Below are 13,132 nucleotides of genomic sequence, written 5' to 3'. Positions count from 1 at the left end.
AAGCCACTGTGGCTCAGTCATATTTCCTAGGTGGAAACTATTTCAGTGTTCATGGAGACAGAACTAAACCAGTGATAGAACAGCATTGTTGCTGTATTTGTTAGACAATTAGATCAGCTGGTTTTTCTTATGCTTTTGTTCCCAGGCACTTGTGTCAAGAGGTTCTGGTTTTTAGTGTCCTCCTGAATATTTCCAGTAGAAATAACTGCAGCTTCTACATTAACATTCTATTCAAATGGGTTAACTTCCTGTGTGCACATTTTATCTGCTTCTTGGGTTCCCAGATCCCCTCACTTCTCCATGTCCACTCAAGAAATCTGTCCCCACCCAGAGCAATTATCCCTTCTGTCTCTGGCTGAAAGGGCATGGATTACTATCTCTAATACCAGGTTGGGGGAATGCACCACCCCTAACATATCAAAAGACAAACTGCATGTGAATACTGGTGATGACAACTGAGTTTACCACAGCCTTTGCAATGAAAGTCACTGGGATTCCCCTCATCAGTCATGCGGCAGTCCCAAGGATCTCTGGAGATACTTTCACAAGTGTTTCCACACCCATTAGAGCAGATGTTTGAACATCAATGCTTCACAAAGTCCTTCAAAGCGCTCTTCTGCCTTCAAACCAGGCAAACCAGGTACACCTTCCCCTTCTTTGCCAAAACTCAAGGGGAACAAGCAGAGGTGGAGCATGCCTTCACCTATCTCAGAAGTGCCAAGAAATAGGACAAGAGGCAACAGGCAGAAACTTATGCACATGAGGTTCCACATGAATGGTGATGAAACTTAGCCTGCCCTGCAGCCCTGCTTTGTTTATCAGCATAGATGCAATCTCCTGCTGCCACCAGGTGCAAATTTCCTCTGGAGAGGAGGTGCTGGCAGTGGATGACACCGCTAAGGAAAGCAGGATGCTCAGGATTACCCTGGTCCTTCTTGGCCTGATCATGGGCATGCAGAATGTGGAGATGTAAAGCCTGCTCCCACCCAGACCCAAAGCCCAGATAGCCTCCACCATGCCTTGAACCACAGATCGCTTGACCAAAACTTCATCTACCAATAGCAAGAGTTACCTCAACCTCCTGGATTCTTTTTAGTCTTAGAGAAGATGGAGAAAACGCTGTCTTTGCTTTTTGGATTGATCTTCTTGCTTCTGCTTCTAGTTTTGTTTCTGGACGTGGGTGGTCGTGAGCTCCTTTGGACTTTAGAAAGTAATTATGGTATAGTAAAGGTAGAAGCAACCTTGTTAATAATCTTAAGGGAACAGAATTTATACTACAGGCCAAAATCACATATTATGGCCTAATTTAATGCTTTGTATTTAATAGGATTTAGTTACTGTGAGCTCAAATAATAAGTGTATCCCAGATGAAGTGGGATGGGGTAGAAACCCTTTGAAATAATAAAATCAGTGCACCACATTTATTTGTAGAAGACAGTCCCCCCAACAGAGCCCCAGCTGAAGCCAGGGGTCTCCTGCAGCTTGGCTACAGTGTCCCTGCAGTCACTTCAGTTCTTCTTACAGTTTAGACATATTTATCTGAACATTAATTTCCATAAGCTTCCACAGAGAATTAATTTTATTTAGCCTGCACATAAGTGAAAGAGTGGAAAGCAGGAAAGTGGTAATGTTACTAAACCAGGACTACAGCTTCCAGAAATAGTGCCCATTATTTAAACACTTGCATACACAGTGTTCCAGATATAAGTTACATATAATACATAGATGGCATTTTCCATAGACAGTCCCTTGGGTACAACCATTTCCTCTTCCATGATTCCCTCATGATTACATGTAGTGCCTTGGAGAAGACATAATATGGTATTTCTGAGGATTTGTTGGTTCCTATGTACCTGAGGCAAAACACTTCAAAATCAACAAGTTTTCACAGAAGCCTAAAAAAAAATACACTGTGCTGTTAAATCATAGTAGGCTAATTTAGGCTGGAAGGGCCCTCTAGCTCAACCTCCTGCAAAGGCAGGACCAACTTCAGAGTTAGATCAGGTTGCTTAGGACCTTGTGAAAATTTTTTCTCCTTACAGTCATTTGACCTTGTCATATTCAATAACCCCTATTTGTTGGGAAAAAAAATTTGTGAAATAAAACTTAAAATACCAGTCCTTAAAATTAACTTGCATAACGTTAAGTAATTTTATACCAACCTGGAAAAATATGAATTGGCCTTCATGCCTCCAGAAGTTGGTAACTGGGTAACCACCATGGCCTCGGCAGGAAAGGAGCCGCAGCGGTCCATTGCAGTTTGGACAGCATTTTCCTGGAGCAAGGGCAGAGGGAAACATTTTCTATACAACACCAGTTAGATGAACCCCATGTGATACAATGGTTCACTGGTGGCAGATTGCCACTTCTGGTTTGGTGCTCAGAAGTTACACTGAGAAAAACTATGTGAAAAACTTCCAAACATAAGCAAAAATCAATATAAATAAACTGATCATTGCCTTTATTCTGTCCGTTATTAAATATAACCTTAAAAAATTATTTCTATTACAATGTTATTACCATTTTATCATATATTATCAAGGTCAGTTTTAGTTTTTCTCTTGTCAGTGTTTGGAATGTCATATGTGTTTTTAGAGAACATTGTTCTGGCCTCAGTGAGCACCTGAGTAATACCTTTCTTTAGCTAAAATGTATATCAGATCCAGAAATCAGTATGTGCTGGCTCTACTGAGCAATCACAATTGTTTGGAAGGGTCTTGTTAAAAATGCGTGTGCAGCTCATGTTCTCTGTTTGCATTGTCTGGCTCCAGTGACGCGACTGTGGGGCCTATTTTCCAGTCATCACAGTTTATGAGCAACTTCTTTCCTGCAATACTTCCCTCTTGAGTTACTCTTGGGCCAGTGCAATAATGAAGTCAACTCTCTGGTAGGCAAGAACGGCAGGGCAGTGCAGGAACTGCCTGCACTGCACAGCTTTCTCAGTCACCTCACTCATCGGCCTGAGAAGGCTGGGAACCAATCCCTAGCCAGCAGAAACAGAGATCAAAAACTGATTAGATAAAAAAGGAAAATAAACAAGCAGATGACTAAGCCCCAACAATAAGAAGTGTAAAATGCAGTGTTCCAAATCAAGAATTGGATTGGAATATAAGGAATGGCAGAAGGAAGGCTGGGTAATCCAAAGGGTATCCTATACTTGGATTTCTGCTATGTTGTGTTCACTTGTGAACCACCATACAATGAACTGCTATGTTTGTACTCACGCTGTTGTTTTTGCCTGGCTTTATCACATATGGCTGGTCTTAGGTAGATCTTCCTCCCATCCAAGGTAGAGCAGTTGTTACCACAAACCACCACCCCAAGGCAGGACTTTTTTAAGATGCGAGAGTTGTGGTTGTTGGTGTTTCTCATTGCCCAGCTGCTGTGGTGCCTCTGAGCATTTTTATCCTCTGAGCTATAGATATGTTTTACATAGGAATCTGGCCATTCTTGAAACCAGTCTATCTGGCTCACATGCTGTGGAAAAAGCAAAGCAAGCCACATTTTAGGCTGGGGAAGAGAAAAGCTTGTCTGGGAGCTGAGCAGAGTTGGACCTCTGCTGGGTTTCCTGTAGCCTAGGTTACTCCGGCACCCCAGCAAGTGATGCTGGTTGTCAGGAGGGAGCAGTGGAGATAAAGCAGGAAAAACACAGATCTTTGTGGCTCTCCGCAGGCCCCAGAGCATCAGGAAGGGCTGGCCAGGGGCTTGTTCTCATTCACCCAACCAACCAACCAACCAACCAACCAACCAACCAACCAACCAACCAACCAACCAACCAAAATAAAAAACACAAAAAACCACCCCTAAACAAACACCATGCCTCAAGGATAACAGAGTAAAGAGTAATAAAAATGAAACTGGGAAAAAAACTCCAAAGACCCAAATCAAATGTGATGTGATCAAAGACCATTACAAATGTGATGTGATGTACACATCACATCAGTGTACATCAGTGGGTACAGTCAATACAGTAAAATGCAGTAAACTGTGAAGCATCTACCATACCTGATGATGATTTTGAGAGAAAAGTTCTTGTAAGGGATACAAAAGCTTGGTAGAAATTTCCTTTAAATTGCTAATCCCAGAACTGAGAGCCATGATAGCAGTAGGAACATCAACCAAGAAGAGAAAAATTCCCATGCTCCCCTGGTAACCACTGGATAGTGTAGCGAAGGGTGTCCATGACACCTCCAGACTGAAGTGCAGGTGAAGGTGACCTTGGGCTGAAGGGCAGGGAAGGGGACATCATGGAACAAGGAGGCTTTGAGCAAACAGCACTATTATAGTAGGGAGGAGGCTGGGATCTGGTAAGAAAGCAGGGCTGGGAGCTGAAAGGCAGAGCTGGATGCTGAAGCGCTGCAGCAGGAGAAATCTGGCAGAAATATGCAGAGCTGAGGGACAGGGAGGTGACATTGGTGTGCATGGTGTGTGGGCTTTCAGTGGAGAGCATGGTTGAAACTTTTAGCTTAGAGAAATAGAAAAGGACAGAGGGAGGGGAAGATCACTCTTGTGTGTCTCAGCAAACCTCTGCAAACATGAAGCAAGGTTTCCCTAGGTGCTCGTGAAAAGACTTGCCTCTGTGTGGGAAGACAGCTCTAGAGCTGGAGCCCAATCTGCAACGAGGCTGAATACCCACAGTAGCAAGGCAGTGGTGAGTGCTGTGCTCCCTTCTCAAAAAACACTACCCAGGGCAAAAAGCAAGTCCTGGACAGTTCTAATTAAGTGCCCACAGCAGGAGGCACCTCTTTTTCCTCTGCTTTCTCTGCACCTAATCCACCAGTGAAAACAATGCCTTTGCAGCGTTGCTATATTTCATCCATCAACAGCTCTTCCAATAATACATTTAAGGAGAAGCACGTGGAAATGTCAATATTTTCTCAATATTTTCTAGCAAAACTCCCCCATACCTCAAGGTGACAATGAAAATAAAGGCAATGAGTCATAGATGACTGAGAAAGCATTTAAGATCAGTGGTGGAGATGACTGGTCAGAACTAGATAAATTTCTACAACACAGGCACATACCTGAGGAAGTTTGATGTCATTGATATCCCAGCTCGTCATTTCTCCATGTCGGGAAGCGGAGTCCTCCTGCTCCATAACAGAATCATCTGCACCTTTCAGCATTTTTGAATTCCTTCCCAAAGTTAGCAAGAAAGTTGCTCCTGGCTGCTTTTGAAGTTGCCTGGCTGTCAGCAGTCTCAAGCAGTTTACAACCAGGAAGCTGTTTCCTGAAGCTAAATGATAGAGAGGCTGCTCATTAAAGATAAAAATCAGTGTTCTTCTGCCAGAAAAACTTGTTCCATTAAAAGTTTTGCAAGCCAGCAAGGCAGTGGAAAATATAGCTTAGAGATAGCCTGTGATGTTACAGAGACATCATTAGCAGCAAGCAAATCGTGCTCGTGGCATCTGATTTGCTTTGCTCAATCTCCTCTCATGCCAGGTTTATAGCCATGTAACCCTGCTCACAGGCTCTTCATACATCTCATCCAACTCTGGCTCTGTATTCCCAGAGCCAACCTGACTGAACTGAACTGACTGAACAGCTCAGCAGCTGTTGAGGGGTCTTTGAGTTGCTCCTTGCCTATTAGCTGTTTCTCACTCTGCATGTGGCAAAGGAGGCAATAGAGGGGTCTGCTCCACCACTTCAGAAGAAATGGTGCTCCACCATTTCAAATATTGCTGGTATCTCTGAGAGCTTACCAGTTGCACCAGGGAAGTACAGAAAAGGTGTATGGGCTATCTGCATTTTCCTATTTCAATGGCAGACTGAAAAAAAAAAACCACCAAGGTATGTTTGTTAAAAACCAACATTTTTTCCCTGAAATTTTTTAAAGCATGTGGCTGCCCTACTCTGAATTTCAGTACCAGCCAAGCTTAATAAAATATTGTGTTGGTTTTGTCTGGGGTAGAGCTAATTTTCTTCACAGCGGCTGATATAGGGGGGGGTTTGGATTTGTTCTGAACACAGGGTTGATAATGTAGAGATGTTTTTGAGTTTGATCCTCAGGGATCCCATTCATGAAATCTTTGTTTCCTTTGCTAAGGAGAGAAAAGGTGAATCAGTTTTCTCTTTCTGGAGGCTGGGAAGTTTCCATGCTCTCAGGAAGGTCACTATAGTTATGCCAGTTAAGGGTTTATTAAAGACTACTGAGTAGTGAGAGAAGCAAAGTCTACCTGATAGTCTAGTACATAGGCTTTCAAAAGCATAATGTAGTTCATTATTATTTCTGGCTCTGCCTATATGTATGGCCCTCAAAAGTGACTTAGCCTCCACACCCTTAGTTTACTTATTTATAAAATACCTATGATCTTACTTTCTCATGTTATATTATCACCTCTAAAGGAAGACTCTGTGGATTTTTGCAGAGCACTTGAGATGTTTGGCTGTGTGGTTCTCTGGCAGCATAGTCAGAGCACCATTGCCCCATGTTGTGACTCAAATTGTGGGGGGAAAAGAAGGAAAACATCCTCCATGGATACAGACTGCAAGAGGGGGCCTGGTAGTCAGCACCAGACTCAGGGATCTGAACTGTGGGCACTGTACTGGGATGGGAGGGCAACCAACAGGTTCAAATGAGATGTTAGTACAGAGGAGAAGGGAACACAGTAAATCAGAAATAAAAACCTCTGTAAGAAACATTAGATCTCCATGTATTTTCCTACTGTGCTACAATGAAAATGGAGATAGTAAGGTCAGGACAAACAAATGATGAGCTGCATTGGAAAACTGAGTTGAATTTGCTAAACAAATCACCCTTGACTACTGTGTGCTCTAAAACATGAATTGATTTGTTACACAATTCAAAATTATAGTCTCATTGCTTTTAAAATTACTTTTCTAAATAAGATGGCTTGGAAACTGATTTTTAATTTTCTTCATTAGAGAAAATGGAATATTTCTTCTTTATACTATATTAATAGGGCTAAAACAATAATGAAATATTACCTTAAACATTAGCAAAAGACAGATAATTTCATCAAAATGCACACAAAAAATGAAGTTCAAGAGAATAATACATATTTAACTACTTGCAGGCAAAGTCTTCCACTACTTATTTCTCTAGACTCTTGTGCTACAGCATTACTTCTAGTGTTGCTGTGATATGTCATGGAAGTTGAACACTGGGCAAGACAAAGTCAAAAACATAGGAAAGAAATAATATTTGAAGATCTGCTATTTAATTCTTATTTCTATATACATCTGAGATAGGGTACAATACATTTAGAAAGATATTTAAGCCATATATTTTATGACTTAACTAGCAAGGATTTGGAAAATTTCCTCTATTTTCCCTACAAGTACTTGGTGTTGACCACTTAGGAAAAAGGATTATGAATTTTTAAAATAAATTATGTATATTACCAATTCCCACGAGCCTATAAGTTAAAATAATTCAATATCATCTGCGAAGGACAGTCTGGCAGACCATAAGCACAGATTGATTTCAGCAGTTCTTCAGCAACCATCTACAAGTGACTGAGGACTGGAAAAGGTCTGGAGCTGTAAAAGGCTTCTTGCACTCAGGCTCCTGCTCCGAAGAGGGCTGTGCAAACCCGGCAGAGCAGCACCTGTCACAGGGCAGTCTCCAGGTCAGGCTCCTTTCTTGCATCATTTCACCGGCACACAAAGAGGGTTCTTTAGTCAGTTCTTCCACCAGTCTTCCTTTTGCTCTTTGGTGTCATCTTTCAGTGATGACAACCTTTAAGTGACGTCAGGTGCAGTCAGTGGATCTTACCTGGGCTGAGTTACCTGTCCCACCAACAGCCTATGTTGTACCATCTACCATGGCTGCCTTTGTGCCTTGCCTCAAGTTCATGATTTTCCCTGACACTGAAAGTTTCACCCTGCTGTGGGAGCTCTCCTGCCTCTGCTCCACTGCTGCTACTTGCCTCTGCATGCTTCTTGTCCCACTTCTCTTACTGCAGTTTCATGGTGCTGCTTCACAGGAACCAAGGAACGTGCATGTTTATACCAAGATGCTACTGATACTCCTTGAGGAATATTGCTCCAGACTGGCCTGACTTTTTTCTTTTTTTCAAATACATCCTGTAAACTTAAAAATAACAACAAGTTTATCTTCCAGTTCAGCCTTTCTGTTTGATAACTGCGGCAGCAGGATGAAGCAATACAATTATCCCCAGATGCAGAACATAAACTCACTGCAAATAGATGTGTCATTTATAATGAGAAGACAGTTTCTGCCTGTGGAAAAATGCACTGGGGATGCTATGTATTTTCAATAAGCAATGAGACAAACTTTTGTTTTTAGATTGTCCTGACATATCCTCAAGTTGGCTGCCCCTATATTCAACATAATTTGAAATGCTTATGCTATCTTCACCATTCAGTATCCAAAAGTGGAAGCTTCTCCCCTGTGATCTAGGTCTTAGAAGGAAGATGGACATATTTTGAGATAGAAATACTTTTAAGTCCTTGGTTGGTTTTGTTTGTACTTTGTTTCTCTTTAATTCTTTTCTCAAAACTGTTATTTTAATGGCCCTTGAGATCTGTAGCAGCTAATGAGCTCATATTTTTGTTCAGTTACCATACTTCTGAATTCTGGACTACTCTGGATAAAAAGTCAGTTGTAGGTGGTGTAGTCCTCCTGGCTTTGCTGCTTCAGTCACATTCAGTGAACAATTTTTTTAAAAATGCCTTTTAAAAGAAATTTTGGTTTCCTACCTTTTCCAAACATTCTCTTCCTAGAGCACTGTCCCAGGTGACATAGTTTGCAGGTTTCTCTGGTTGTCACATCACGTAACACAGACATATCTACACCACAGATTGTAAACCAGACAAATTAGCACAGACTTCATCTCAAAGCTCAAACACTGATTCATGTCTTGGCCTTTTTTTTCTTGCATCACTCCTGCCCTCATGGGCTCAGGCCACTGCTCAGTACAGACACTCAGGGTGTCTCTGCCAGAGCACTAGGGAGGTGCCTGCCTGTACTGCACAGACCAAGGATGGACACATGGACATCTACTGAGGGGACATTCAAATCCTACTCTTGGGATGGTAATTTCTTGAAAAGCTCTTACTCAACTGCCTGCAACCATCTTAGTTTTTCCTCTGTGTAAATTGGTCATTTGGCTGCAATATTCTCATTTTCCATTTTCTATTTTACTTTTCTGGCTATTTCCAGCAGAGGGATGCAGATGGGGGCATGATTTTTCAGAGGCTCAGTCACATGAGGTTCATGTCCAAACACTTGTACTGCATAGGGTAAATATTTTTGCCAGGCCTCTCAATCTCTCTTCTTGAGGAAACTTATATCCATCCACATTTAAATTAGCTTCCAAGCTGTGTTCTCAGCTGAGAGCCTGGTAGTTGAATGACTTCCTATTGAACAGAATAGTATCAATACTCTGTTAATTTTTTATTCTTTTTCTCCAGGACAGTGTTTTACTGTCAAATTCTAGGAATGTGTCTTTTTCTGCCATGTGAAGAACATAGCTCCAAGTGAAAGGTTTGAGGCCTGAGCTTTTTTTAATCATTGTTTGTAATGCTTGAGTATATAAAAATACATATTTCATTTTATTTCTTGGTATCTTTTTATTAAAGCTGTGATCTATAATTCTTTGGCAGTGAAGTCTAGGTTTTTATTTACTTTATTGACCTCTTTAATTTTTCTGTCTTAACATATCAGACACTCTGCAAAACGTGTGATGCTCTAGACATTATATTAACTTACTGGGGCAAAATTCATGGTAGCTATTCCACAGATGCAAAACCACCAAGGCAATATATCAGAATTAATGTTTTGATGCTGTAAAAAATGTAGGTCTGGGTAAAATTTTGGCTTAACTTTTTAATTTTTCTGACCATATAAACTACCTGTCCTCTTTTGTGAGGTTTGTCTGTTTGTTCTTGTGGGTTTTTTTCACTAAGATCATAAATTCACATGCTTTATCTGGAATGGCTGGTTTCTATGGATCTAAAATTTCAGTTGGAATACTTTTTGCAGGTCATGTTTAAAAATTACAATTACAATCTCTTGACTGTATTATGACAGCATTATTATGCAATTTAAAAATTACCTTAGTTTATGGACATTCTGATTTCTTATTTTGCTAGTTTCAAAGACTAAGGCATTCAGTCCTTTTGTCTCTTGATCTGATATTCCATTTCTCATCTTGCATTTGTATCTGGTATAAATACATTTAATTTTGCAGTTCTGCCTGGCATGAACACCACCTGCATGCAAAATCTCATTTCATGGATTGACGCTCACTTACTGAATGCAGTGCTTTTCTTTTCCTTAGAATTCTGTGATTTTCCCTTTTGGGATTTAGAGAATGTGTAATTGCTAAATGAGTTGCCTTTCATGTCCCTCTGCTTCAGAACAGGAATTTGGCATGTCACTATGATTGCTGTTTTCCTTGTTCCCACTCTGTTGCTGCAATATGCATTCTAATTTTTGAGTTGTTGGAGCTGACTAATTTCTGATATCTCTGACAGCATGCTCTGCTTTTCTCCACAGTCAGGTGGAGTATCATATCTACCAAATCCATCCTCAGCTGCAGGAAATTCCAAAATAAATTCCTATCAGTTAACCATGCCCTAGCTTCAAACAGCCAGATTCTGGTATAATCAGCTGCTGTGGAGATCCTGTGTGTGTTCCTCTTTCTACTGACCATGTTATCTCACAGATTCAACTGTTCAGGCAGAACTGTAAAAGTTTAACTAATTTGATCTGCCATACTTTCAAGAATGAGAGGAACTTTTCCACAGCCTGAGCACTGGAAGGAGTACTGTGTGGGGGGAAAACTGAGCTTTGTTCTGGTCACTTGCTTTGCAACACTGCACAGCTTTCTTTACTCCTGAGAAATCACAGCTACTCTTCCTATCAGGCTGGGTTCAGTATGCAGCAGGCTGGTGGAAATGTTAACAGAGACACGAGATCAGATCTTTTACAATTTGAGGAGTGCCAGATTATACTTGATTATCTATTTGGTTCCAGGTCCTATCTCTGTTGGTTTTAGGAGAGAAGAATCCCAGCTATAAGCCTAGGTTTGCCAGTCTGGTGTAGCTTCCTGACATTGTCACACCCTGGAATTTCTCAGCTCCCTCCATGCCACCTGCTGCAACCCAACAAAAGCTGCTCCAATACCCTCTATTTTTTTCTATAAAAATTTTGTCCTTGGACTTCATAGCACTTCCCGGCAACTATTTCTGTAGATCCTTCACAAAACTTGTAAAGTCCAGCTGCACTTCTGCCTTCTGGAAACTGGTAAGAAGTCAAATCCAGACAGATGTGTCCACCCACACGGGCAGTCCCTGCTTTTACTGATCAGCTGATAATTATTGCATCTTTCTTTGTCAATATTATGGCCAGCATGCCCTTTTCTCATTTGGTGCCTATCCATTACACTAGTGATAGATATCACATCTAAGCTATTTCTTTCTCGAGACTGGCTTGAGAAAAATCTCTCTTCTTACAAGTTTTGCCTGTCTCTGCTTTTGTATCTCTTCCAGGAGAAGGAACACAACTGAGTTTCTCAGGCTTGTGAGCTGGTCTGACACCTACAATACCCCTGTAGGTAGGATTTCACCCCCACGTTTGCCTGTGCACCCTCCCTGTATTCTCTCCTGGTTCTATCTGTGGTAGCCACGTTGCAGACCTTGTCTCACTGGCAGCATGGATTCATATTAGGATACCTGTAACTCCAGTAATGCAATTCAATGGAACAAGACAACACCTAGTTCTCTGAAAACACAGTGAACTCTCTACTGCAGCTAAGGTCCTCACATGCTAACAGATTAATTTCCTAGAAGTGATGACAGCAGCGTTGTTGTTCTCCACGTCATGTTCCTTGCCTCACTTTCTTTCTCCATTCCAATTCACCTATTCCCCAGCTATCTGGAGAATGCACAGTAAAGTGCAATACAATGATCTACAATCAACAATACCTACAAATTTTCCAAGTAATTTTTTTAGTACAGAATATTAGGCAGCAAAACTAGTAGCCCAGGATGCCTGGTTTGTTCTTTAGCTCTGAGACTGACCTCCGCTCTTGCCTTGATTGAATCACGTTTGCAGAATGACTGACTGATGTGCCAGATACTCCTGCAACCTGATCCCCCACTGCACCAAAAGTGGGTATGCCTCCACAAAGCAAGGTAGCTGGTCAGGTACTGGAAGCTGTGCAGCTGTATTACCAGCTGCTCTGCAGAGATTACTTAGCTCTGCTGGCTCTAGTTTTTACAGCCTTGCTGCAAAAGCCCAACCACATGAGTGGCATGGTATTGCAGGTTGTTCTGAGACTACTCCAAAGAAACCACTGCCCTCTCAGGAGATGGACTGTGCATTTGAAACTAGATGCAGTACAGTTCTCAGCATATCTAATAACACAGTGCAGCAATGTTCAGGTAACCTGATGACACACTCCAGTGACCGCCTACGTATCTGCTGTCATGCTGTGGCACAAACTGCAGCAGGAGTCTGTAAGCACCACTGGGTTTCCTTACACCTTGTGTTCCTCTCAGCACAGAAGGACAAACCTGTCTTTTTTTTTCTCTTCATTTTGCTTGTCCATTTGTCCTTCATGAAGAAGAATCCCAGCAGCTTTTTTGCGCTGCACTGCACTGAAATCTCCAGACTTGGATCTGTCACAGCAGCAAGGGAGGGCACTGTGCAATGTGGTCCTGGTGCCACAGACCAGGGACCTTGCTACTGGCATCAACTTGGGAAAGCAGAGACCAAGGACAGAAGTTACAGGTCCATTAACTAGAAGAAAGTTGTCTGTCCTGAAAACCCAGACCTTGTTTTTGTGGGGCCACCAGAAACAGGAAGGCAACAAATGAGAGGCAGCAGCAGACAGGGAACCTGTGTCTTTGGGCAGAATCCTGCAGGGACACCCACAACCCATGGCAGGAACTCTTACTTATTTTATGGTGTTACTTATACATCTTAACCTTGTGGAAACAATGGACCTGTGGTGCTGTACAACTCACTTCAAAGCACTGAGACCAGAATAACTTTACTACTGTTTTCTGAATTACCTTTTTTTTAGCTGCCTTTTAGCTCCTTGCTTCTCTGGGAATCATCTAATTTTGTGGCAAAAATGTCTGGTTTCAATTGTTGTTGATGAAGAAGTGAAAATTGCTTTTTACAACCTTTCCAATT

The 13,132-nt window shown here is 41.7% G+C and overlaps 1 protein-coding gene across 1 annotated transcript; it reads right to left on the bottom strand.

Moving 5' to 3' along the window:
* Window positions 1–688: 688 nt before the first annotated feature.
* GCM1 (glial cells missing transcription factor 1) lies at window positions 689–5,188 on the bottom strand. Its single transcript, XM_009097767.3, has 4 exons — window positions 5,025–5,188; window positions 3,225–3,477; window positions 2,163–2,275; window positions 689–1,201 (listed from the first exon to the last, which is right to left on the bottom strand). The coding sequence occupies exons 1-4, from the start codon at window positions 5,124–5,126 to the stop codon at window positions 1,049–1,051; spliced, it is 621 nt and encodes a 206-aa protein (XP_009096015.2). The 5' UTR covers window positions 5,127–5,188; the 3' UTR covers window positions 689–1,048.
* Window positions 5,189–13,132: the final 7,944 nt, after the last annotated feature.

Source organism: Serinus canaria, chromosome 3 (genome assembly GCF_022539315.1).
Source record: "Serinus canaria isolate serCan28SL12 chromosome 3, serCan2020, whole genome shotgun sequence".
Classification (NCBI taxonomy): domain Eukaryota; kingdom Metazoa; phylum Chordata; class Aves; order Passeriformes; family Fringillidae; genus Serinus; species Serinus canaria.
This window is presented reverse-complemented; position numbering and strand designations above follow the sequence as displayed.